This window comes from Myotis yumanensis, unplaced genomic scaffold, assembly GCF_028538775.1.
Source record: "Myotis yumanensis isolate MYYU_CA2020_CCGP unplaced genomic scaffold, mMyoYum1.0.hap1 SCAF_17, whole genome shotgun sequence".
Taxonomy (NCBI): Eukaryota; Metazoa; Chordata; class Mammalia; order Chiroptera; family Vespertilionidae; genus Myotis; species Myotis yumanensis.
Genome location: NW_027223768.1, coordinates 519,654 through 545,494, shown reverse-complemented (window position 1 = coordinate 545,494; position 25,841 = coordinate 519,654). Strand labels below are relative to the sequence as shown.

The window sequence follows — 25,841 nt, the reverse complement described above, 5'->3', positions numbered from 1 at the left end:
TTTTAGGAAGGCGCTCAGAGTTAGGTTTGTCTTTTTGTTTATTTAATGGCAAAGCACACCATCCCTTCCGCACTTCCGACTCGTCCCACGAACCAGACCTGCACCAGTTCCCAGGACGCGGTCTCTTCACCAGGTTCCGTCTGCAGCTCCCAGCGCGCCCGCCTGGTCAGGAGGGGAGGGGCCCGGGCCAGTCTGGACGTGGAGGGGAAGTAGTAAAGTGGGAGTAGAAAATGCTTTTCTATGCTTTTCTTTAAAATACATATACATACACATTACTTGAGGCAAGCGAGCAGATATGCCGGGTTCCACGTCCTTGCGCTGGGCACTCGGGTCTGGAAGCCTATGGTCTGTGAGCCAGTGATGCTGAGCAGACCGCCCCCCACAAAAAACACCGCGACTTCCCTTCCCTCATTTACCTGGAATCCGGCAGAGGGTTACTTCTGGGAGTGACAAAGGGGGGCGACACCCCAGGTTAATGCAGTAAAAAGTGCCGTCGCTGTCATTTGAGAAACACTCCTTCCTATACTCGCTTCCCCGCCACCACTTACTATCAAAATGGCGAACTGGCATTGCCATCGGCTCGGCGGGAAGGGCTTCAGCCATCAGACTGAAGAGAATGGGTTATGACGCCCGGGGTGCAGGGTTCCCCACATCACTGTCCGTAACTCCCCCCAAGAAACTCAGAAGGGAAACATTCGCAGGGGAAACAAGTTACAAGCCTGTGACGACCTGAACCGCCGCAGAGACAAGACACTGCGATGGAAAGTAAAGCAGCAGCTCTTTTAAAGGAACGGATGGGTGGCCCTAAAAAGGGCCTTTGGTTTTGCTGAGGAAGCCAGTTGGTAGGGGGCTCAGCCGCCGAAGCCGTAGAGGGTGCGGCCCTGGCGCTTGAGCGCGTAGACCACGTCCATGGCCGTGACCGTCTTGCGCTTGGCGTGCTCCGTGTAGGTGACGGCGTCGCGGATCACGTTCTCCAGGAAGACCTTGAGCACCCCGCGCGTCTCCTCGTAGATGAGCCCGGAGATGCGCTTGACGCCGCCGCGCCGCGCCAGGCGGCGGATGGCGGGCTTGGTGATGCCCTGGATGTTGTCGCGCAGCACCTTGCGGTGGCGCTTGGCGCCGCCCTTGCCCAGGCCCTTCCCGCCTTTGCCGCGTCCAGACATCCTGTCCTCACAACTGCTGAGCTGGTAGCGCAATGGCTTGGCGAGCGGCGCTCCGGGAATTTATAGTCGAGGGACGGACCTGATTGAAAGCTGAATAGCAGGCGTGGCGACCCACTCAGTTCCCGCCCTTTGCACATTGTCCCGCTCCGAGCGGTGGAAACCCGGTGTTGCGCCGGAAGCCACGCTGAGTCCGGGAGGGGGAACCAAATCAATGCTATAATATGTGGATACGTGTAGTTTGCATACAATACTTGAAGCCTTTAAGTGGGCCGTTCCATACACTTTCCACAAGGAAGCCTGACACCTGTCCTTCAGGGCTCCCAAAATATGAAGTCACGAGCTCGTGCATGTTGTTCCTCATTAGGATACTTACAGAGCTAATCTATGCAAATTGTTTAACATCTCCAAAAACAAAACAAAGAAACAAAAAACACACACAAATAAAACAGCCACATCATTCATTATGCCTCTCCTCAAAATGCACTCCTCTAAAATGATAAGTACTAAGACAGCATCCTAATCCGCTAAAACTTTCTGTGGGGCCATGAAAAAAATTTCTCCCATCTTCAAATTTCAAGGTGGGCTAATAATCCAATTAACAGCGACAGGTTAACGGGAGAAAGCCAAAATGTAATACATCCTGGGTCCTGGGTTCGATTCTAGTCAAGGGAACATGTCTTGGTTGAGCCCTCCTCCATGGTCTGGGCGATATTTCTCTCTGTCTTTCCCTCTCTCTAAAAATTTGATAAAAAATATTTTTTTAAAAAAAATATATTTTATTGATTTTTTACAGAGAGGAAGGGAGAGAGATAGAGAGTTAGAAACATCGATGAGAAGAAACATCGATCAGCTGCCTCCTGCACATCTCCCACTGGGGATGTGCCCGCAACCCAGGTACATGCCCTTGACCGGAATCGAACCTGGGACCTTTCAGTCCGCAGGCCAACGCTCTATCCACTGAGCCAAACCGGCTTCGGCGATAAAAAATATTTTTAAGTTTTAAAAATATTTTTTTAAATAAAGCAACAACAAAAAACACACTGTATGAAAACAAATTCCAGAGTGGAGTTCTTAACCTGGGAATTCAGACAGGATTCAGAGGATCTGGGAACTTGTCTATAAAAAAAAAACAGCTTGATCATTATGCTTAGTATCCCCCAACGGAATGGTAACATTTCCTCTGTTTATGAAACAGTTAACAGTATAATTGGCTGGACCTGTGCTACAGTCATATCACAATGCATCTACAGCAGTTGATATCTCAAAACATTTAAATTTATCTCTCCATCAAACTCTAATTCTTGGTCATATGGGCAATCTTGTTTAATGTATTGATAAAGAAGCACATACATTAATACATGTTAATACTTGACTGATTTGTACTTTTGATAAATTTATTAACAGTAGTTTAATATGGTGTTTTTGTAATCCTATGTATATTTTAGTATTTTTTAAATTTTATTTATTGATTTACAAACATTTTTTAATCCTACCTGAGGATATGTTTTTTATTGCTGAGAGGGAGAGAGAGAAAACATTGATGTAACAGAGACATCAGTGGATCAAGGAGAAAGCATAACTTCCTGTGCTTTGCTGTGTTGTATCCCAGCGATTCCCTTTCATAGTCCCGGTGGAACACAGCCTTGAGCTTGTTGAAGACAGGCAAAGAGCACGAGGAGCGAAAAAGAAAATCAAATCACTGCTACCAAACTCAAGGAGTTCGCCGTTTGCTTGGGCTGTTCGATTCAAGAAAGACAGCTGTGGGCCTGTCCTTATATTTATTTGCAGCAGGTGGAGGAGGCAGGGATTCATAGCCAAAGCTCTGTCCCCTGAAGGAGGCTTAGTCAGTGCTCATAGACCATTTGGTTAATTACATGTTAATTTCTCCTTTGCTGTTCATGTACCAGATTTGATTCCTGTCAAGCTCCTTGGCTATTTCTGTGTCTACAAAACACTGTGCTGTATTTCAGCATTTAGCAAAAATAGCATTCAGTGAGACTCTTGTCCTAACAACTCTACCATCAACCTATATCTTACTGAACAGAAAGCATAAGCTGTAATGTGCTGCCTATAAACCTATATTCGTTCTTAAATAAGAATTTTAGTAGTAACTATAGAACATTCTTGCTTTTACATGTCCCTGTCCTAAAGGAATCCTACCTGAGTGTGTGTGCTGTGTATATTCCTTAATGCTGCTGTTACTTGAATTCTTGCCAAATGTATCTTCCCCAAGCTTGACAGACTTCTGTGCCCAAAAGCTCATAAACATTTTATTAACTTCCCCCTCTTAACAACAAAACAAAACAAAAACCCACAAGCATTTTTTTAACCTGTAAAAGGAACCAACCCTCTTTATGCCTTTACCTGAAGCTGCTCTGCCATCAGCTACTGTAACGGGCCCAACTGCCCTGACAGGACAAGCATTGAATATTACACGCCCCATCTTCTTCAATAAATATTGACTCCTTACAGTCAAAAATAGTCACCAAAAAGCTGTGCTAAAGCTTCTTCAGACAAATCAAAGGCTTTTCTGATGAAAAATCACTGGTATTCCAAGCACCCTTTATGACTGCTCTTGTAGAGAAACCCTGAGAGAGCCTGTGCTATTTCTTCTCCTAGGAAGGCGATTTTCTGGGTAAATCTCCAGGAGAATGCAGCAGATGCTGACATGTATGACAAGCCAAGAAGGTATAGAACATTACTGGGGGGAAAGATATTGGGGACACACGGGGAAAATTTTATATTTTAAACGAAAATCAACAAGTGGACTCTCCGACCTGTGAATCTCTCAGACTGTCGGGGGCTTTTGACAAAGGCTGAGAGCGACGGGATGCTAATCGAAAGGCGACAGTATGACGGCCTCAAAGCTTGAGCTGTCCCGGTGGGCTGTAGAGTAAAATTTCTGTGGTTCTTCCACAGGAAATTTTAATTTTTTGGCTTTCCTGGAATGGAACAAACACAATTCCGAGACGGAGCTGAGACCCAGTTGCTCTGGGGCGGAAGAGGGAGCTGGGAGCCAATCAGCGCGCGGCGTGGCTGTGTGTTTATATAGACACTCTCCGCACCGGCCGCACCACTCGCAGACTAATTTTTTTTTAATCTGCCAGGTACCCTCGCCGACGACCATGTCCGAGACCGCACCGACCGCGCCTCCCGCTCCTTCTGCGGAGAAGACGCCCGCGAAGAAGAAGGCGCGCAAGCCCGCCGGTGCCGCCAAGCGCAAGGCGTCCGGGCCGCCCGTGTCCGAGCTCATCACCAAGGCCGTCGCCGCCTCCAAGGAGCGCAGCGGCGTGTCGCTGGCCGCGCTCAAGAAGGCGCTGGCGGCCGCGGGCTACGACGTGGACAAGAACAACAGCCGCATCAAGCTGGGCCTCAGGAGCCTGGTGAGCAAGGGCACCCTGGTCCAGATCAAGGGCACGGGCGCCTCTGGCTCCTTCAAGCTCAACAAGAAGGCGGCCTCCGGAGAGGCCAAGCCCAAGGCCAAGAAGGCGGGCGCGGCCAAGCCCAGGAAGCCCGCGGGCGCGGCCAAGAAGCCCAAGAAGCCCGCGGGGTCCGCCACCCCGAAGAAGAGCGCCAAGAAGACCCCGAAGAAGCCCAAGAAGCCGGCGGCGGCGGCGGGAGCCAAGAAAGCCGCCAAGAGCCCCAAGAAGGCGAAGGCCGCCAAGCCCAAGAAGCCGGCGAAGAGCCCGGCCAAGGCCAAAGCCGCCAAGCCCAAGGCCCCGAAGCCGAAAGCTGCCAAGCCCAAGAAGGCGGCCCCCAAGAAGTGAGGACCCGACTGACTCTGTGAATACAAAGGCTCTTTTCAGAGCCACCCACGTCATCCGACAAAGAGCTGGTGACACCACATTCCCTGGATGGGGTGGGAGGCGGCGGACCTGAGGCTGCTCTTATACGTTACCCCTGGTGCTTGGTGGTCTGTGTGTTAAGAGTAAGTACACGTTTGTTTTCCCAGTAAAGGGGGCGCTAAAGTGCTTTTGGGGTTTAAGGTTGAGTGCCGCTCGCTTTTCCAGGGCTCCACGATTTTGCCCTTGAGACCCAGCCAGGTATCCCGAGAGGCCTTTACTGCTGAACAGGAGTTGTGATACCATGTGAGAACTTGGGAATCAAAAGTACACGAACTGGCATGCACTTAAAAAGGAGCTGTTAAATAATTGTGGAAATTAAACCTCATCTCCCACTACAGCTTTCAGCGTGTGTGTTTTTCAGACTTGTATTTCCTGCGTTGAGTCTTAAACTGAAACCTTGTAACCCTTTTCATACACAGGTTGAAGTCACATTTCACCAGTCTTGCTTCGGGGTGAAAACGGTGCGCTAAGCTACTTTGACTCTATACCCAGAGCGACTTCCTACCCAGTGTTTACCAACTGCCCGAGGCTAGCTCTCCCATTGCTAATTATGCAAAATTAAACCCCGCATCGCCCGGAGGGTTGTCCCAAGGAGTGAGGATTTACACAGCACTTACAGGATTTCCGCTACGTTAGATAAATATGATAGAACCTTTCTCAAACTTGGTGCATGGCAGCTGCACAAGTTACCTTGAAATAACTAGCTGATTAAACCGAGTCCCTGAAGGTGACAAAGTTCCACCTTTTTGCCTACAGCACTTCTAATTGAAGTTGTGGGTGGCTCTGAAAAGAGCCTTTGGGTTTCGGTGCAAGTGGGCAGGACGGAGCTCACGCCCGCTCCCCGCGGATGCGGCGCGCCAGCTGGATGTCCTTGGGCATGATGGTGACGCGCTTGGCGTGGATGGCGCACAGGTTGGTGTCCTCGAACAGCCCCACCAGGTAGGCCTCGCACGCCTCCTGCAGCGCCATGACGGCCGAGCTCTGGAAGCGCAGGTCGGTCTTGAAGTCCTGCGCGATCTCGCGCACCAGGCGCTGGAAGGGCAGCTTGCGGATCAGCAGCTCCGTGGACTTCTGGTAGCGGCGGATCTCGCGCAGCGCCACGGTGCCGGGCCGGTAGCGGTGCGGCTTCTTCACGCCGCCCGTGGCCGGCGCGCTCTTGCGGGCGGCCTTGGTGGCCAGCTGCTTGCGGGGCGCCTTCCCGCCCGTGGACTTGCGCGCCGTCTGCTTGGTACGAGCCATAGCAAAGCAACAGGAGGCTAAGCTGGGGATGAAGGGGAGAGTGGATCTCAACCAGTATATATAAGGCGAGTCCCGCTCTGATTGGAAGAGTTATCTGTCCATCAAGCCTCAGAGTGGTTACTGCTAGCGGCGATCACTTCCGGATAGGTGGGACTTCCGGTGGGTTAAGACCGAAAATTAACTTTTTCCTCCCAACCGCCCTTTCAGAAAGCGTTTTCTATCTACCGTTTTCTCCTCTATCGTCTTTATACCGTCTCTTTCACAATATTGTGGCTTTATCCCCCCACAAATTATCACAGACATATATGTTGTTCGCTTGATAAGAATTGTAAATTTTGGCGCTTAAACTGCCTTTCCTGTGTTCCTTTTGAAAAGGCGCGCGCAAAATGTGATTGGCTAAGTGACATGTTTTTGCCTCATTCAATTTTAGGAAGACGGATTTCAACATTAATTTCTTGATTTCCCCATATGACCTTACACTTTCCCTCTCCCAACCCCCAACTTGGAGATTTTTAAATGTTCTGTTTTCATATTCTTTCCCTAAATGCAACAAGACCATTAATTGAAGTGATTTTATTTTCTGTTGTAACCACATTAATATATGTATTCCCTATTAATCAGCATCCTCACAGAAAGCATTCCACTACGTTTGACACTTACCTGAGGCCTGTGTAAAATGTTTAGAAAATACTCAAGTTTTTGAAAGTTGCAAAGGTTACTACGCCTTTTTAAAGTAACGCTGAAGCCTGTGTTAAGTTCTGCCTAAGGACATGAGGGTGGAGGCGGGAAGAGGATACATGTAATAGCATAAACAAAACTGAAAAATAAAGAAAAGGGCATGACTGCGGGCACATAAAGTATTGTTTTGCTATTTGCAAACGGTTAAGGCCCCGCAGTGTTGCAGACCGACTTACAGGTGATTTGTCCTATTAAAATGCAAAACTACCCAACAAGAGACTGAAAAGGTGGTTTATTGCGGCGGGTCATTAACTACATTTGCATTTAAATAGTCACCTTTGATCAAACATCCTCTTTATATACAAAGTATTTATCTTAACCTTGAGGTATTGCTACAGCGATCGCCCTAATTACCTGAAACCAAACACCTTTTGTTTCTACCTGGCTGATAACTTTTCCTTTTAATGTATCTTTTCAGAAGTTAGTTAACTTCGCTCTTATAGGTGTTTACTGACATCTACTGACCAAACACGGTAAGAGCCATTTTCAAGCAGCTGCTTACGGAAGAAAAAAAAAATGCAAGCTCTTTAGTGAAAGCGTGGGTGGCTCTGAAAAGAGCCTTTGGTTTGGATGCTGCGAGGTGCCCCTCACTTGCCCTTGGCCTTGTGGTGGCTCTCGGTCTTCTTGGGCAGCAGCACGGCCTGGATGTTGGGCAGCACGCCGCCCTGCGCGATGGTCACCTTGCCCAGCAGCTTGTTGAGCTCCTCGTCGTTGCGGATGGCCAGCTGCAGGTGGCGCGGGATGATGCGCGTCTTCTTGTTGTCGCGGGCCGCGTTGCCCGCCAGCTCCAGGATCTCGGCCGTCAGGTACTCCAGCACGGCCGCCAGGTACACGGGCGCGCCCGCCCCGACGCGCTCGGCGTAGTTGCCCTTGCGGAGCAGCCGGTGCACGCGGCCCACGGGGAACTGCAGCCCGGCCCGCGAGGACCGCGTCTTGGCCTTGGCGCGCGCCTTCCCTCCTTGCTTTCCGCGTCCGGACATGTTGAACTTAATGTGTCAACAAAAAGCAAACAGCAAAGAGAAATCGCGGCGGTGGCACTTTTTATAAACATGTCTGGGCGCGAAAAAGCAGCTGTATCATTGGCTAAATCTGCAGCTCTATTTGGCATTCTGATTGGGCAAATCTTATGACGTCACTCTGAATATGCACGAATTAAACACAAGAATTTAACACCTTATTTGCATACCACTTTGTATATAAGGCGGATAAGCCAAACTCTTCTCTATCTACTGCTTTCTCCAGCTGAACGAGTCCGCTTAGCTCCCGACCATGCCCGAGCCCGCCAAGTCCGCTCCCGCCCCGAAGAAGGGCTCGAAGAAGGCGGTGACCAAGGCGCAGAAGAAGGACGGCAAGAAGCGCAAGCGCAGCCGCAAGGAGAGCTACTCGGTGTACGTGTACAAGGTGCTCAAGCAGGTGCACCCCGACACCGGCATCTCGTCCAAGGCCATGGGCATCATGAACTCGTTCGTCAACGACATCTTCGAGCGCATCGCGGGCGAGGCGTCGCGCCTGGCGCATTACAACAAGCGCTCGACCATCACGTCCCGCGAGATCCAGACGGCCGTGCGCCTGCTGCTGCCCGGCGAGCTGGCCAAGCACGCCGTGTCCGAGGGCACCAAGGCCGTCACCAAGTACACCAGCTCCAAGTAGACGCGAGCGAGCGGCCCGACTCCTGACCCCAAAGGCTCTTTTCAGAGCCACCCACGTTTTCCCACAGAGAGCTGTGCACTGGCAAGTCCAAGTCCTGAGCATTCGTGCCAACATTTGGGAGGGGATCCCCGAGTCCCCCATGTGGTAGGTGCAGGGCCACCTCTCTGGACAATAGTGCCCAGCAGGAGGCTCCCATGATTGTATGTGAGCGTGGACTGAAACCCAAGTCTCACTATCTAATCCCCCAAGCTGCTTGTCACCATTTTTTAACGTTTTCGCAGGGACTGTGTGGGCTGGAGGAGACGCTTTATGAAGCTTCCAAATCGACCCTGAAATGTCTGGTCTGTTTTCAGTAAAGCGTCACCCCAAAGCGCCTCACTGGCAGCCTCCACGAGCGTCCTCTAGGTGTCGCTGTGGCTCTGCGCCCGCCGTCTTTTGTGTGGCTCCAGTGACATCCCCATCCCCCGCCCTGTGCCCGCGGCCTTTAGAGCCCTTGCTAAGCGTTTTATCTAAGGGTGTGGACGCCCAACTCAGGGTTCTCTTCAGAGCCGCTTACAGTCTCAGCAAAAGAATTGCATGCCTTTCTGTTCCAAGCACAGTGACTCCGGAATTTGCTGAGCCCTTGTCCATTCTAGGAGGACCTGTGTGGGAGCCCCGCGTACTCAGTACAGCAGCTGTCCCTCTGCCTCGAGTGCCCGCGGGACTTGCTGTTTTTAGGGCAAACAGGCTGGAGTTGTGCGCACCACACTCATTTGGAGTCGCTTCTAGGCACAGCTAGCGGGGCTGGCCGGGGGCAGTTACAAGGGGGCGCTCTAGTTTGCTTCTGTGTCAGCTCTGGTCTCACCTTCTGGGGCAACTGTAACCAGACAACCAAGGGATCGATCCTGGCTGCCGGTCACTACTTCTGCCAATTAAGCAGAGACGGGGTTGAATCCCATATGAGCGTTTATTCCAATCCTGCCGGCAGCAGGGAGACCAGCAGGCGACCCACAGGAATCTACTCTGACCCCCGCCCCGCGCAGTTGGCTGGTGAGATGCACACGATGCACAGGAGGGAGAAGATAGCTACGCGCTGCGGGCTGCATGTGTAGCAGGGAAACGGGAGGGTAGAGTCTACAGTCCGGCCTTCAGGAGCTCACAGCCCGATAACAAGGTGTCTAATCGGTGATGTTACCAACAGCTCAGCCTGTTCCTGGGCCCAGCCTGTTCCTGGGTCAGCGCCCCTGAGAAACACTCCCGGAGGGGGCCGGGGTCCCAGCACAGCCACGCAGTCCAAGCGTGTCCTGTCCTTGGTCTGTTCTCCAATGTGTCTGAGTCGTGGACCCATGGCGGCATCTTATCTTTCTCCAGCCTCCAGTGTCCCAGGGTCCGTAAGAGAACTTCTCACCATAGTTAGTGAGGAGAATTATCAGACAACGGCGGCTCCATTCTGATGATATGCCCTCCCCTCTATCACAACAACTGGTTCCAGTTCCTGGCTTTGCCCCCCGACCCCCACCCCCAGTCTGGATTCCAGGCTTCCAGCATCAGCTTTATAAGCGCCTGCTCCCAAGATCTGAGCCTTCTCTCTACCGAGACTCCTCTCCAGATTTCTAGACTTTAATAACTGACGTGTGTGTGCGCGCTCTGAGCCCTGCTCTGGCTCCTGCTTCCTTCCCTTGTCCTTGGCACACCAGTTCTCTCTTGCTTTTCAGTTTCCCAAAACCTGTGTCATGTTCATTAAATTATCTTCGTAAAAATAACCCGTTGTTTTCTGTTTTCCGGACACCAGGGCACCTCGCCACCCTGGCTGGTTCTATTTTACATCTTAAAGAATATGCTTAGGGTGCCCCTCTCAGCCTCAGGCATGTTGGTCATCCTAGAAGACATGGTCCTTGCTCTGGAGGGGGCCGGCTGGGGAGGGCTTATCACCCTCAGATCCCCGGGACCCAGAGGGAAGTGCAGGCTGCAGGCCCAGCTCTGAGCCTAGCCAAGCTTCCCTGTTGGCCGACTCAAGAAACATGAAAGATGAATTGGAACACACACACCAAGAAAACAGGTAGCGGGTGCTGGGGAGAGGAGAACCCTATGTAAAGGTACCTCCCAAGGTGCTAGGAAATCCGTAGATCTCTATAAAAGTGTTTTTTAATTCTATATGGACGTCTTTGGACGGCCACAGCATCAGAAGACTGGGGTTGGAACTTGAGTCCTGCCAGATCCATGAACTGTGGTTCTCACACCCTTGGTTGTTTTACTTATTGTTGGGTCTGATCAGCTCATTGAATCCATACCCCGCCCCTAGGAACTGGCCTTGAGATGCATTCACAACCCACATTCCCTTTCTCTTACACCACAGTCCACTTGCTAAGACCATTACCTTTCCCCTGTAGACCCGCCCAGAGAATTCTCCGCCTAGGAAAAGCCCTAGAGTACATTAAAATCTCTGACAATCCCCTACCCGATCCCTGGGTGCTGGCACCAATTGGGGGCTCAGCCCATCTGCTATCCAGATGGCCTCATAAATTATAATTCCTTACCACTTTTGGCCTCGTGCGTTCCTCCTTTGGCGACCCTAACACTTGTAAAATAAAAATATTCCTAAAATCTACTTCGCTGCTACTTGTGTTAAAACACATGAAGTCATTATAATAAATTTAAATATTTTAGGGAGATTTACAGTTCACGAAGTTATTTATGGACATTTTACCATGACTCCTATAGTTTGCCTATAATGAAGACCAGCTTTTTGAAGTAGTAGTATAAGCAGAAGTAATAATACTGCAGTAGATGAAGTACTTCTCCATGCACTTAGACTTCTGCTGCTATCTTCAGACACTGTAGACTCCCATATAAAAGAAAATGCAGGTTGCTGCTGTTCAAATAAGATCAATTTCAAAATCATGAGAGCCTGAAATATTTATAAAGTTTACAGGCATCTATATTGATTTTTATATAGTTACACGTATAAATTTATAATCTTAAAAACATCACAGAACACATTAGGCAATACTTACTAAATGTATGGAAGGGCATTCATTTTCTATTGTCGGTCGATGAAGTATCACAATCTTGGTGAAATACACACTTAAAACTTTATAGTTGTGTAGATCAGCATTTGCACCTGGGTGTCCTTGAGCTAAAACCAAGGTGTTGGGGGGTGGGGGCTGCGCTCCCTTGTGGGGCTGCAAGCAACAGTGTTTGCTCCCCATTCCAGCTCTTGGAGGGCTCCCTCCCCCCTGAGCTCTTTATTTCCAAAGCAGGTCTCTGGGCAAATCCTTCCCCTGCTGCCACCTGACTAGTTCAGCACGGTGATTGCCTCGCTGGGATCACCTGGAGCATCTCATTTTAAATCACAGGGAATTCGCAGCTACCTGTTTCAGCTGCAGCGGCAGTGCCTTTGTCAGGTAACCTAACCCATCACAGAATCCAAAGCGCAGGAGGTGGATACACCAGGGCGGCACATTCGGCCTGCACCCTGCATTACAGCACGTTTAGAATTGGAAACAAAGCCACAGTCAGTTCCTCTTCTGGTCAGGGTGGGGGGTGGGGAAGGGGAAGAACATGGAGGTAGATGCACTATTGTAAACAATTTCAGGGAATTCGTGAACTAACCTGGAGCCAATGAAACCCTTTTCAACTTTCATGCTCATTAACCATCCTGCACGTGTTGTTTTGGGAAGTTATGTTGCTTGAAGCAAACACACCCACTGGAACGAGGATGAAGCTCTTTCCCTGACCACTAAGGATTATGAACAAACCTAAGTCCTCTTCCCTTTCCATGCAAGGATGTGTAAGACAGGAATTCGCAGCACTTGAGACAGCATGTCAGTGCTTTAGGCACCTTTGTGGCCAAAGTGCCCAAGGGAAGAAATTAAAAGTCTACAACTAAACCAGTTAAATACCCCCCTTATTTTTAACCAAACGTCTGTCCCAGTGTGTTTCGCGTTGCAAGCACAAGACATCAAGACACTTATACAAATATAATCAACAATACCAGTTTGGCATCCTGGTTAGCAGAGTGGCCAGTGAAGTCCTTACAACTCTTATGCTGAAAACGTGGGTGGCTCTGAAAAGAGCCTTTGGGTTCGGGAGTCAGGCCGCTCGCTCGCGCCTCACTTGGAGCTGGTGTACTTGGTGACGGCCTTGGTGCCCTCGGACACGGCGTGCTTGGCCAGCTCGCCGGGCAGCAGCAGGCGCACGGCCGTCTGGATCTCGCGGGACGTGATGGTCGAGCGCTTGTTGTAATGCGCCAGGCGCGACGCCTCGCCCGCGATGCGCTCGAAGATGTCGTTGACGAACGAGTTCATGATGCCCATGGCCTTGGACGAGATGCCGGTGTCGGGGTGCACCTGCTTGAGCACCTTGTACACGTACACCGAGTAGCTCTCCTTGCGGCTGCGCTTGCGCTTCTTGCCGTCCTTCTTCTGCGCCTTGGTCACCGCCTTCTTCGAGCCCTTCTTCGGGGCGGGCGCCGACTTGGCTGGTTCCGGCATTTTAACGCAGAAGAGAAAAGCTGCAAAGGAAAGCGGAAAACTGTAAAATGTCCGCCTGGGTCTACAGCGTCTCCTTTTATAGAGAATTTATGCAAATGAGGTCCTCAAGCATCTCCAGATCTGATTTGATGATGTGTCAGTGACGAGCACATGTAAATTCACTTGCATCACATCATCTTTCTCATTGGTCGGCGGGGACTGAGATAATTTTGAGCCAATCCCATCTCGCGTTTAACAATCCCACCCAGGACTATAACTTGCGTCCTGTTGCTTCCTCCCGCACATTTCTCCTTTTTTCTCCTTGTGGCTGCTCTTCTCCTGTTACTGGTCAGCATGTCCGGACGCGGCAAGCAGGGCGGCAAGGCGCGCGCCAAGGCCAAGACGCGGTCCTCGCGGGCCGGGCTGCAGTTCCCCGTGGGCCGCGTGCACCGGCTGCTCCGCAAGGGCAACTACTCCGAGCGCGTCGGGGCGGGCGCGCCCGTGTACCTGGCGGCCGTGCTGGAGTACCTGACGGCCGAGATCCTGGAGCTGGCGGGCAACGCGGCCCGCGACAACAAGAAGACGCGCATCATCCCGCGCCACCTGCAGCTGGCCATCCGCAACGACGAGGAGCTCAACAAGCTGCTGGGCAAGGTGACCATCGCGCAGGGCGGCGTGCTGCCCAACATCCAGGCCGTGCTGCTGCCCAAGAAGACCGAGAGCCACCACAAGGCCAAGGGCAAGTAAGGATCCTGCGTTCCTTTGGCAACAACGCAAACAACTAAACCAAAGGCTCTTTTCAGAGCCACCCACCTTCTCTCTGAAAGGGCTTGCATTTTCCCGGCCTCAGCAGCTCATTGAAATGATGCTTGCAGCAATTCCTAGGCACTTGAAAGTTACAATAAAAATCAAGTCACCATAAGTGAGAATGCTGTAGGTGCTGCATATTATAATTAAGGCGATCAATGCAACGCGCTTCGGGGTTGAAAGTGAAAGGCTTCCGTCTCGCATTCCCCAGCATGAAGGGGACAAGCTGCCCACTTTTCCTGAGAAGGTGAAGTTTTTCAGGCCAGGAGACGTGTCTAAATCTACACTTCGCTCACAGCCGCTTGGTAAGGTTTTAATGTATCCGCCACGAAGTGCTTAGTTCATTTTTTTAAGCCATTGGTCACTCTACAAAGATGTTAGGAAAGATTCATGAAACTAATTTCTGGCGTTCCCTTGTACCCAAGGCAATTGCAGCTGCGTGCCAGGACATCAGTTAGGACTGCCCGTGACATGCTCGGAATTGTTCTGCGAACATGTCTGCTGGGCATTCCTCACATATATGCTGCATATTCCAGTAAACTCACTGTCAGCCTCAAGTATGAATAAAAGAAATGATAGAACAAAGGAGGGGTAGCTGACCAATCACACGTCAGGGCGGGCTTTTTGAATTTCACTGGTGACAGCATTCTTAACATTTTTCCGTCCCCTGGTCATTTGTCTCCTATGAAAACAATGAAGGAAGCCCTCTAAAGTCAGCACTGAATGAACCCTGGCTTTCATGGACTCATTTTGAAGTGGAGTATAAACTCAACAGACATTTTCATTTTATATCCGCCTTTAGTGGGAAGCTGATCACATTTCTCAAGGAAGCAAACAAGACCACTTCAAGCACAGCCAGGGGCCTAAAAACCAGACTGGCCTGTTCCTGCAAATAAACCCGGAACCCTCACCAGTGCTCTGGGCCAGTGTCCTGGTCTCTGTAACTCACGGCCCAGCCTGTAGTGACCCCTGAACTGACACAGGCTCATTGCAAACTCACTGAAGTCATGCGCAGCCGTACACCCTCCTGTAGTGAGAAACAAACAGACTTGCAATCCTCGGGGTCCGAGTGCAGGGAAATCAAACGAGAGCAGTTCGTCAGCGAGCCTCTCGTTCACTGGCTTCGCTGTGGCGGCCTCAACAGCACATGGAGGCCTGGTTTATGTCACAGAGAGAAACTGGTCTGTGTGCACTGAGCTTATGACAGCTACCAACATGCAAAATCCAAAACCATACACCATGCCTCAAAAGCACAGTAAACGTTTCTTACGGAGAATTAATTGTTAAGGGAACCGTCGGGGAGAAAACCTAGTTCAAAAGGAGACTGTCAAGACTGTTTACAGGAAAGTGAAGGACACCAGAGTAGTCACCCCACAATATGCCTCTGGGACACAAAGGTGATTTTGAGCTGAAGCATCAGGTGCAGGATGAGCTCTCTCTTCCATCCCCTTTTCCTGCCTGAAGTCAGGACATACATTGTGGAGACCACTGGGTCCTCGGTGACAGGTGACAGCCCACGGGCACAGGAGGAATCTGCAAACGAAGCTGACTCTTGCTTTCCTCACATATATTTCATCTCCCCAGTTTGCCATCCTTAGAAGCCTAAAGCTGCATCCTTTCTCCTGTTCTTTCTGTAAAAAAAACAAAACAAAAACTGTGCTTTGTTGAAGATGCTTATAAACGGGAGCTCTCAGCCACGTCTATGAATTAATCTTTCCTGGTCTCTCCCAGGTATACCTGGTATATGAACTATACATGTTCATACTAGTAAACCTGATTTTTTAAAAAATTTTTCTTTATTAAGGTATTACATATGTGAAACCTGATTTTCTTTTTTTAAAAATATATTTTTATTGATTTCAGAGAGGAAGGGAGAGAGAGAAACATCAATGATGAGAGAGAATCATTGATCAGCTACCCCCTGCACGCCCCTACTGAGGACCACGCCCTCAACCCTGGCATGTGCCCTTGTCTGCTGTGGAAAGTGGCTACAGTGTTTGGACAGGTTCAAGCCTCAGACTAATGAGAGGACACAGTCCTCTCATGACCGCATGCAAGTCTCAGCTTGGAGGGCAGAGCCCTCCCAGCACAATTATAGCCAACAGCTGTAGTTGTGAGCTTGAACCTATGGTTCGACCACGTGGCCCCACGTGTCTGAGTGATGTGGGCTTGATAGAGTTCAGGTGCATGTAATTGAGTAGAATCGAAACCCACGAGAACGTTGTAAACATCTTGATCACGCCCTTACTTTGCCTGGTGGAATCTGGCTTTAAAATGAAGACACGGCTTATAGTCCGTGCCGCCGTCTCCACCCGGGAGCAGCATCCCACCCAGACCCAGCTCATTGTCTCGTCTTTTCTCCATCCTTCCTCACCCCCACTCGGGCTTACTGAACCTGGCTGAGTGGCGTGGCACATAAGGCTCACTGGGGCTGAGTATGCCATGGCTATGCCGGCTCGCCACAGACCGGAATTAACCTGGGACTTCTCAGTCCTCAGGCCCAGGCTCTATCCACCGAGCCAAACCAGCTAGGGTGAAACTTGATTTTCTTATCTCCGTTTCTCTTGGTCTTTACCTAAATTCCAGAAACCATACCTTTCTTTATGGATATGCTTTTTTACTTCCACTGAATGGGTGCTTGTCTTGTTTTTGCACTACTGGAATGCAAGTCTCTCGTACAGAAGCTTAAGGTCTCCTAGACAATAATTGCTTTAGTAATCAGGTGTGGATGCTTACTCTCAAAAAACACACCCATTTGGAACAAAAAGGTTAGCCACATTGATTGCAAGTAGCTTTCAACTCCTGATATCCTGCCCCTGAAGAATTCTAAGGTCAGCATCTTCCTAGTATCCATCCTTACTTGCAGAATATGCCACCTCAAAAGGAGCCACTTTGCCACATGGATTATTGTGAGCTACAGTCCATCAACTCCCAGCAGAAGCACTAAAACCGTGTGCCTCTTCCTCACCTACCTGAAAGAATATAAACACGGGCCTGTCCCCGAAAGCGATCCACTGCGGCAGATAACTCCCATCCCAGTGACCGAGTGACCAAGTGACCGAGGGCAAGAGACATCCGATGACCCACCCCTGCTCCTCCTGGTGAGGGGCCCTCCCGCTGCCCTGAAGCCCTGGCCCCTGTTCCACTCTTGAGCTAAGGGTGGCAGACAAGCCTCGTTACCCGCCTGCCTTTGGCCCATGATTTATGTTGTATTTAACCCGAAATATCCAAAACACTCTTATTTCAAAATGTAACCATTATTATTGTAATATTTTACATCCCTTCTTTTCAGTCTAAATCTTCCCAACTGGGTGCATGTTTTATGCAATCTGATATCAATTTTTTCTCCAAATACTTGATATACATTTACATTCCCCAAATTGTCCTGCCGAGAAAATTAATTTCACGTGCCCAAGTGGTTCAAATGTAGCTCAACAGTTTCAATAACTCAGTGCAGCATCTGCTTTTAAATTAAAAACAGCGATTAAAATTACATAAAATTGAAATTTCGGTTCCTCACCTTCAGCCACATTTCAAATGCTCAAAGGTGGTTCTGAGTACTTTTCCAGAAACTGTGGTCCTAGGCCACAAAATACCGGCTCTTCCACAGAATACCGACTTCTGCGAACAGGCCACCAAGTTTCAATCACACTGTATGTGTGCGCCCACACGTGGTATTTTGTGGAAGAGCCACACTGAAGGGGCCAAAGAGCCGCATGTAGCTCTCGAGCCACGGTTTGCTGACCACGGTCCTAGGGGGAGCTGTGTGTGTGGGCTTGGAAATTCGATGGAGACTGATGGTTAAATCTGGGAAACACAGGGTGGGGCAAAAGTAGGCTTATAGTTGCTCATATGAATGATAATACAATCACTAATAAATAGTAATAATAATACAAGAATAAACTGTGTTCTGCATACCCAGAACTGTAAACCTACTTTTGCACCACTCTGTATACACATTTAAATGTTACCATGTAAATTTAGCATTGACGACAGAAATCAAACACTTGTTTTTGATACAGAGATACGGACATGATGAAAGCAAAGGAATGTAGGACCAGGTTGCAAAATACCAGATTGAAAGAGTCAAGGTCGCTGGGGAGAATAAACCCCGGGGCGTGAAGATTACTCTACTTAGGAAATGACAGTCGTCCGCCTAAGAAATCGCCAAACCTGTAGAGAACTGTACACCTGGACATAAGCTGGGAGGCAAGTTCTCAAATGCTCTCGGGATAACAGGTTTGTGTTTTCTATGCATTTACAATTGAGGAGATGGGAGGAAGACTACATGAAGATCAGATTAATGTTTCTCTCTCCCTCCCCGTTTCCTCTCTGAAATCAACATTAAAAATTTTAAAACAGCGGAGAAAACAAGGTGTGTATCCAAACTATTAAAAAGATTATGTGCTCCCTGGAGGGTAGATGGTTAAACCTCCAGGGGCCTGAAAAAGAAAAGGGGTTGGTTTGGGCAGGTCACAGGTGTGGTGGCCCAGGTGCAACAGAATAATAATGCACAGGGCGGGTTCCCGAAGGTTTGTGGCTGGAGCGTGTTCTGCCGCCAAGACCTGCCCAGTTAGAACTGACGATACGATTACCCGGTCACTTTTCAGAGAACCCGTTATTCCTCCTCGCTGACTGTTCAATACTTAACCAAAAAGTTACTTTCGGATGCCAAGCACCAACATTTCCATTCTAAAAATGAAACGAAAGTCAAGATGAGAGGCCCGGGTCCAGGACCTCAGAAGGCGGGGTGCAGGGCACGTTGAGGCCCACGCGGTGGGGTCCAGGCCCCCAAGGACAAGCACCCCAGGTCATTCCCGCTCTTTCCTGCATCCCTGCAGCCACGTGCCTCCTGTAAAGGGTACAAAGACGCCTCTCGGAGAGGAGCCGGGACTTCTCACATTAGGCGGCGTTTAAAGCACCAGCCCATGTGCCATCATGGCCTCTGCCTGCTCCGCGGGGAGTGAGACCCCCAATAGTTTAAACCGGAAAGACACGCTAGTCTGACAGGTACAATCATCTCGGGGCGTTGATACACAACAGCATTTTTAAAAGGTCCTTCCGCGGGGCCTTGGCAATGGATCGGGAAGGAGGGGGGCGCACGGAGCCTCCTTTGTCTCCGCCGGCCCCGCCCAAAGACCCGGGACGCGCGGGGCGGAGACTGACCCCCGGCCCCGCCCACCCCCACCGGCCGGGCTATAAATAGGGTTTCGGCTGCCTGTTCTCCATTTCTCCGCAGTTACCATGTCTGGACGCGGCAAAGGCGGGAAGGGCCTGGGCAAGGGCGGCGCCAAGCGCCACCGCAAGGTGCTGCGCGACAACATCCAGGGCATCACCAAGCCCGCCATCCGGCGCCTGGCGCGGCGCGGCGGCGTCAAGCGCATCTCCGGGCTCATCTACGAGGAGACGCGCGGGGTGCTCAAGGTCTTCCTGGAGAACGTGATCCGCGACGCCGTCACCTACACGGAGCACGCCAAGCGCAAGACGGTCACGGCCATGGACGTGGTCTACGCGCTCAAGCGCCAGGGCCGCACCCTCTACGGCTTCGGCGGCTGAGCCCGGCCACCCCCCGCGCCCCGTCCCCCCAAAGGCCCTTTTCAGGGCCGCCCACCCCCTCTCGGAAGAGCTGCGCGCGCTGTGGTGCTCGTTCCTGTGGGCACGTTTTCTCGTGTTTGATGCCGGTGCGGCCTTAACCTTTAGCAGGAGCTCCGGGCCCAATGGGGGTTCCTCCGCGCCCTCGGCACATCGGGAGGGAACTGGGGTACAGCCCGGAATGAGGCAGCAAGTCGGGCGGCGGGGAGAAGGTGAAAGGGGAAGCAGGGTTTATTACAATGAGTTTCCAGCCGGAGGATCCGCGCACTTTGGACTCACCCCGCCCCCCCCGCTCCCGCCTCCTCCCCGAGCCCGGCGGTGCTGGGTGTAAGTGGCGCTGGGCCTTGTCCTTTCCGTTCACTCGCAGGCGGACCCTCCCCAAGCCCCGGGCGGAGCAGAGTGTGAATCACCGTCCACTAGGCCAGGAGGCGGGGCTCTAGTTCGGTGTCTCACAGCCCGAGGCCTCACCTGGCTTTTGGAAAGGAGGGGCTCCCCCCGGGCGCGGCCCCTGCTCTCCCCTCCCTCCGCCTTTCAGCTCGGAAGCCGGCCTGCTGCAAGTTCTGGGGAGGTTTTGCTATTATTACTGTTATTATTATGAATAATTCAAACTCTGCAATAGGATTATAAAAAGCTTTTAAGGTATGTCCTCAGACTGATAAAGGACAAGCACCTGCTGGAGAGACGGGCTGATGGCTGCCTAGGAAACCGCCTGTTTTCCGGGCCTGGGCCGAGGGCTCCCCCTGACCCTGGAGCAAAGGCCGGCTCGGCAGCTGGGTGTGTGAGATGCGCGAGTGCAGGCGAGAGGCTTAGCCCAGGAATATATGGGTCCTGAAACCGACGGATCACAGGGTTTAAACACCCATTGTGCCTGTGGCTTGTTACAGCAAATCCTCATTAGAAGGATCTGGAGCCCGGCCCGCGTGGTTCTGGTTGAGCATCGACCTACGAACCAGGAAGTTACAGTTCGATTCCCCGTCAGGGCACAGGCCCGGGTTGTGGGCTCCATCCCCAGTGTGGGGCGTGCAGGAGGCAGCCGATCAGTGATTCTTTCATCATTGATGTTTCTATCTCTCTTCCTCTCTGAAAGCAATAAAAATATATTTTAAAAAGCTAGTTTACCGATTGTGGGAGCCGCCACCCTCCCCTCCACGTAGGAAATCTGCACCCTCACTCCCACATTCTATCTAATTTGCTCGCTGATGCACCCCCAACGCTGAACGCAGCATCTGGCCGGTGACATGAGGTCGCTAAGTATATCCTGAAGGGACGGGCGCTGAGGACGAGGTCTAATGACCGCCGTCCCGACCTGGCCCACACTTGCTCCTCTGCCCATCCGGGTTGCAGCTCTGAATTCTTGTCAGTGTAGATGAAGCCAGGCTAGGAACGCGCCCATTCCCCCAAGAAATCCTGGAGGACAGTTACCAGGTGAAAAGTAGAACTCAAGAACGAGGAGAGACTCCCGCTGAAAGTAACGCATTGAGGCTAAAACCTGCCCTGAATTGAAAGAATACGAGAAAGAACCCATGTCAGAGGCCGCTGTGCATGTCTCTGCAGATGGAAATAGTTGTCAACGTAAAAAAAACCATTGAAACCTGTAAAGAACTTTGTGAGTTTATTTGAGCGAAACTGTCGACATATGCCGGGAAGCAGAACCTCAACGAATTGAGATAGTGCTCCGGAGAATGACAGGGTTACATCCGTATTTATACATGAAATTCATTGGTGACAGATTTAAGGAGGTGGGATTAAGCGAAGCAGGGAAAACTTCTGTGATGGGATAAAAAGTAAAATGATGGACACATACTTAGGTGGGTGCAGGAACAATTAACATGATAATGAAGGAATTGGTGGTCTCTGTCCTGGGACCCAGCACACCTGGTTGTGCTCCAGGGGCTCCATAAAAAGAGAAGTCACAAGTTACCCAGACATTTCAAGGGTATGTTATCTTAGATGCAAAAAGACAGATAGGCTCAGTTAAGGTAAAGGTTGACCTTATCAGTGAAGATATCGGCCTAGGATGTAACTGCCCACCACAACTGCTTTTAGTTAAGGTTTAATTTCAGACCCTCCTTGTGGTGACTTTAGGTCGGCAAAACTGCCATGCAGGCCTCTCCTGAGCTTGTCAGGTCAGCATGTGGCCCCTTTTCGACCACATAGTTGTTTCTGGATTAGCCACTTCCAATGAGCCCACCCCCCTCTTCGGGTGAGCTGTGATGTCTGAGGTCTGAGCTACAGGCACGGAGAGTGGGGCCAGGGACAAGGGTTTAAAAACCCTCTGGGGCTACAGTGACCAACAAGGCCAACCCCCCTCGTCCAAGACCAAGGAGAGGCTTAACCTCCCTGCCTCACCTCCCGCCACCTGCCGGGAGTCTTTATGTGCCTGGGTATGTAACCACACAGCTCACTCTGCCACTTCACTGGCGGCCACATTTCATGGTTTTAAAACACAACAGGGCTATCTGCTTTTTTTCTCTATATATCTGCTTTTTATCTAAATAAAAAAAAATACACTGGTATTGAACTGTGAGGATTATAAATTGAAAGCAATCATACTAAATTATTAAAAAGCTGCCATTGCCAGTTTTGCTCAGTGAATAGAGCTTCAGCCTGTGGACTGAAGGGTGCTGGGTTCAGTTCAGGTCAAGGGCACATGCCTGAGTTTTGGGCTCGATCCCAGGTGGGGGGCGTGCAGGAGGCAGCGGATCAATAATGCTCTCTCATCATTGATATTTCTATCTCTCTCTCTCCCTTCCTGTCTGAAATCAATAAAAATATATTTTTTAAAATAAATAAATAAATAAAATAAAATTGTAATGTGGTAATGGTTGCACAACTCTTTAAATTCACTAAAATGATTAAATTTATATTTATTTAAAAAGCCTTTAAGCGTAGTTACTCGTAACACGGCGAAGTCCCTGAAATGGTAATGAAATTCTATTTATTTCACTCAATGGTGCCCGTGTCGGGGTGCACCTGCTTGAGCACCTTGTACACGTACACCGAGTAGCTCTCCTTGCGGCTGCGCTTGCCCTTCTTGCCGTCCTTCTTCTGCGCCTTGGTCACCGCCTTCTTGGAGCCCTTCTTCGGGGCGGGCGTGGATTTTGCTGGATCAGGCATGGTATGGAATTTAAGGGCAAGAAGTGTGGGAGGCCAACGGAAACAGAACAAAGGGGAAACCTGGGTACTTATGGTACCCGTATGCAAAGACTCACAAATCTAAACTCTGATTGGAATAAATAAATAAACAAACTCCGATTGGACCCGAACTGGAACTGGCCAAAGTGTGAATAGAATATATATTTGGTATTCCTAAACTCCTTTTCTATTGGATGAAACAAACACCATTTTTAATTTTGAAAAGCAGTGGAAATCCTGGCCTTGGACGTGAAAACCAAGGCAGGAAATCCTGCCGTGGAGCCGAGTGCAGCCCTGATCACAACTTCACGGGCTTTGTCACAAATTGTACAGGACACCCCGGTCTCTCCCGCCAGAAACATTTTGAGTAAATGTTCACTGAAGACCCTGGATCGCTGCCATCTTTTATTTTTTCTTCTTCAAAATAAATAAATTTTATTTTGTTTACTTTCATTTAACAAAGCCAAAACCCTGATATGCTACAAAATTTGCCTTAGTGCTCGTACTCCCCCACCCCACCCCACCCTATTCCCACCTCCCAGCTGCAAAGGCCTTTTTATCTAACACCAGCTCCCTCCCTGCCTCAGGGCCCTGCTCTAGCTCCGTCACTCCTTCAGAAATTAACTCAAAAGTCACCTTCTTGAAACCTGACATCTGCTACAACATGGATGAAACTGGAAGGAAAAAAGCCAGTCACACAAAATACTGCTGCCATCTATTCCAAGGTTCCGCATTGCAAATCCTTCCTTCCTTCCTTCCTTCCATTTTTTTTTTTTTAATGCTCTTCCATCCGTTCCTGCTTATACAGCCCAGATGACATTGTAAATGCATCCAAACCTAACGGCGGGGTCAAATGACCATTTGAAGTCGAACTCGAAAGTAAAACGCCAGGGATCCCAGGAAATGGGAACTTCGCATGAACCCTGAAGGATACCGCGTTCTGCACGTCTGCCCAGTATATTCTAGAAGCACCTGCTACAGTGGACTGGGAATTTACGGAAAATACAGTGAAATCGATCCCGGGAGAGGCTCCGACAATGGATTTAACAGGGGGGCGGGGAGGGGCGGGGCGGGTAACCGGGGCGGGAAGAAAACCGGTTAACCGCACAAAATGCCGGTGTTTCTTTCAACAAAAATTAAGCTCTTTCCCTTTCAAACACATTTTTTTCAAACAGGAGAAAAGCTCAATAATAATAAATCTGTCCGTGGGTCAGACTTAGTAGACGTGGGAGCACCACTGATGAAATTCATAAGAAAATAATTTTATTTGAGGGGCGGGGAAGACGTCCTTCAAATTGACCAATCAGAGACTCGCACGGAACGGAAATCCCACCCTAATGCGGCGGGATCACGTCCTGAAATCAACTCCAGCCAATCAGAGCGATTCTGCTCCCGTATAAATACAGCGTCCGGCCGCCCCCTTCATCCCTCCGACTCAGCTCCTCAGTCATGGCTCGCACCAAGCAGACCGCGCGCAAGTCCACGGGCGGGAAGGCGCCCCGCAAGCAGCTGGCCACCAAGGCCGCCCGCAAGAGCGCGCCGGCCACGGGCGGCGTGAAGAAGCCGCACCGCTACCGGCCCGGCACCGTGGCGCTGCGCGAGATCCGCCGCTACCAGAAGTCCACGGAGCTGCTGATCCGCAAGCTGCCCTTCCAGCGCCTGGTGCGCGAGATCGCGCAGGACTTCAAGACCGACCTGCGCTTCCAGAGCTCGGCCGTCATGGCGCTGCAGGAGGCGTGCGAGGCCTACCTGGTGGGGCTGTTCGAGGACACCAACCTGTGCGCCATCCACGCCAAGCGCGTCACCATCATGCCCAAGGACATCCAGCTGGCGCGCCGCATCCGCGGGGAGCGGGCGTGAGCTCCGTCCTGTCCACTTGCGCCGAAACCCAAAGGCTCTTTTCAGAGCCGCCTAGAGTTTCAGTGGGAGAGCTGTAAGCCAAGGGGAGACGTCTGTCTCCAAACAAAGCTGTAGGGGGGCGGGTAGCAGCTGGGGCTGCTGCGTGGAGGTGGTGCTGTGGCCGCCCTACTCTCCTCCACCCGAGGACTGGCCGGCTGTCGCTGAGGCAGCTTGCGCTGCATTTTCCGGCAGAGTGCGTGGCTCTGCTCTCAGTGGTAGAGCTGGGGCACTGCTGTTGCACCAAATGAGGCCTAATAACTGAAGGTCTAATAAGGAGTTAAGAGCTTATTGCAGCAAATTAAATGCACACTCGTGCAGAATTGCACCCGAGGATGTTGGTTAGCTCGCCCTTGCTGCATGTCCTCAACCAGTGAAGCAGCATGTACGTAGGATGATACTGCAGACGGCTGTCTGCGAGTACACATACCCATGGGAGCCCATGTGGAACGTGAGGAGTGAATGCGGCCTGCACTGCAGTCTAGATAAGAGTATTTTGTCCAATTCCATTGCCTGGTTATTGGGTAGGATGGCACCATTAGGGGAGATTGGATCAATGGACTTTATTTGAAACTGACAAATCAGTGTTTGCTTTTCATACAAACAGGGAGGATTGGCTTTCTTCTGGCCGTGCTGGTGTTGCCATATCCCTTTGGCTGAGGTTTGTTCTATGTCAGTGCACTCATTTGTAGGTATTGCCTCTACCTCAAAAGTAAACTGCATTTCAAAATTTGATATTTGTAATCTCAAATTTCCTGATGGGTTCTCGGCTGTTAATAATCCATGGTGTTTAGGACAACGTGCTTGTTCCATCATAAGTGTAGATGGTAAGAGACAAACACCAAAGACCCAAAATGGCATCACTGGTGCTAAAAGCCCCAGACACCAAACCCAGACTTAATACCTGACCTAATTGCAGTCTCGACCCCTCCCAGAAACGTACACAATCTTAACCAGTGTGGGATTTTCTGGTCAAGCACCAGGAAGGTGATTCTGCTCAGTTCATGTTTCTAAACCACTGTTTTCTTAACTAAAACAAGCATTTCAATCAGACCTAATGCAAATGCTTCCTAGTGAGGCAGCCGTAGCGGTGGTGTATGGTCACTTTGACCGCTCAGTGAATGACTACTTCCCCCCATAATTCTTATTCCTCGTCCCTCTTCATCAAAAGCCTAACTCTCATTCTGGTTATTAAAGACCTCACAGCTGTTTTCCCGTATTCCCTACTCCATGGAGTCTCTTTTCAAAAAGATCCTCTTGAGTAACAAAAAGATTCTCCCATTTACCCAGGTATTTATTCTTTCTCAAGTGGAAAGTAGGAAGAA

General features: G+C 50.4%; 9 protein-coding genes across 9 annotated transcripts; 5 read left to right on the top strand and 4 right to left on the bottom strand.

Moving 5' to 3' along the window:
• Positions 1-792: 792 nt before the first annotated feature.
• LOC138996432 (histone H4) lies at positions 793-1,171 on the bottom strand. The gene has a single exon (XM_070397652.1). It carries the CDS (start codon positions 1,161-1,163, stop codon positions 852-854), a length of 312 nt encoding a protein of 103 aa, XP_070253753.1. The 5' UTR covers positions 1,164-1,171; the 3' UTR covers positions 793-851.
• Positions 1,172-4,239: 3,068 nt separating this feature from the next.
• On the top strand, positions 4,240-5,345 carry LOC138996404 (histone H1.4-like). Its single transcript, XM_070397619.1, has one exon. It carries the CDS (start codon positions 4,289-4,291, stop codon positions 4,928-4,930), a length of 642 nt encoding a protein of 213 aa, XP_070253720.1. The 5' UTR covers positions 4,240-4,288; the 3' UTR covers positions 4,931-5,345.
• A 465-nt stretch (positions 5,346-5,810) lies between these two features.
• On the bottom strand, positions 5,811-6,247 carry LOC138996410 (histone H3.1). The gene has a single exon (XM_070397626.1). The coding sequence runs from the start codon at positions 6,245-6,247 to the stop codon at positions 5,837-5,839; it is 411 nt and encodes a 136-aa protein (XP_070253727.1). The 3' UTR covers positions 5,811-5,836.
• A 48-nt stretch (positions 6,248-6,295) lies between these two features.
• LOC138996423 (histone H2B type 1-C/E/F/G/I) lies at positions 6,296-8,763 on the top strand. The gene is made up of 2 exons (XM_070397639.1): positions 6,296-6,406; positions 8,228-8,763. Exon 2 carries the CDS (start codon positions 8,255-8,257, stop codon positions 8,633-8,635), a length of 381 nt encoding a protein of 126 aa, XP_070253740.1. The 5' UTR covers positions 6,296-6,406; positions 8,228-8,254; the 3' UTR covers positions 8,636-8,763.
• On the bottom strand, positions 7,471-7,966 carry LOC138996421 (histone H2A type 1). Its single transcript, XM_070397637.1, has one exon. The coding sequence runs from the start codon at positions 7,963-7,965 to the stop codon at positions 7,573-7,575; it is 393 nt and encodes a 130-aa protein (XP_070253738.1). The 5' UTR covers position 7,966; the 3' UTR covers positions 7,471-7,572.
• Positions 8,764-12,480: 3,717 nt separating the features above from the next.
• On the bottom strand, positions 12,481-13,121 carry LOC138996424 (histone H2B type 1-C/E/F/G/I). Its single transcript, XM_070397640.1, has one exon. The coding sequence runs from the start codon at positions 13,105-13,107 to the stop codon at positions 12,727-12,729; it is 381 nt and encodes a 126-aa protein (XP_070253741.1). The 5' UTR covers positions 13,108-13,121; the 3' UTR covers positions 12,481-12,726.
• A 302-nt stretch (positions 13,122-13,423) lies between these two features.
• Positions 13,424-16,150, top strand: LOC138996419 (histone H2A type 1-D). The gene has a single exon (XM_070397634.1). It carries the CDS (start codon positions 13,441-13,443, stop codon positions 13,831-13,833), a length of 393 nt encoding a protein of 130 aa, XP_070253735.1. The 5' UTR covers positions 13,424-13,440; the 3' UTR covers positions 13,834-16,150.
• Positions 16,151-19,137: 2,987 nt separating this feature from the next.
• Positions 19,138-19,449, top strand: LOC138996435 (histone H4). Its single transcript, XM_070397656.1, has one exon. The coding sequence runs from the start codon at positions 19,138-19,140 to the stop codon at positions 19,447-19,449; it is 312 nt and encodes a 103-aa protein (XP_070253757.1).
• Positions 19,450-24,069: 4,620 nt separating this feature from the next.
• LOC138996413 (histone H3.1) lies at positions 24,070-24,480 on the top strand. The gene has a single exon (XM_070397629.1). The coding sequence runs from the start codon at positions 24,070-24,072 to the stop codon at positions 24,478-24,480; it is 411 nt and encodes a 136-aa protein (XP_070253730.1).
• The last annotated feature ends 1,361 nt before the right edge of the window (positions 24,481-25,841 follow it).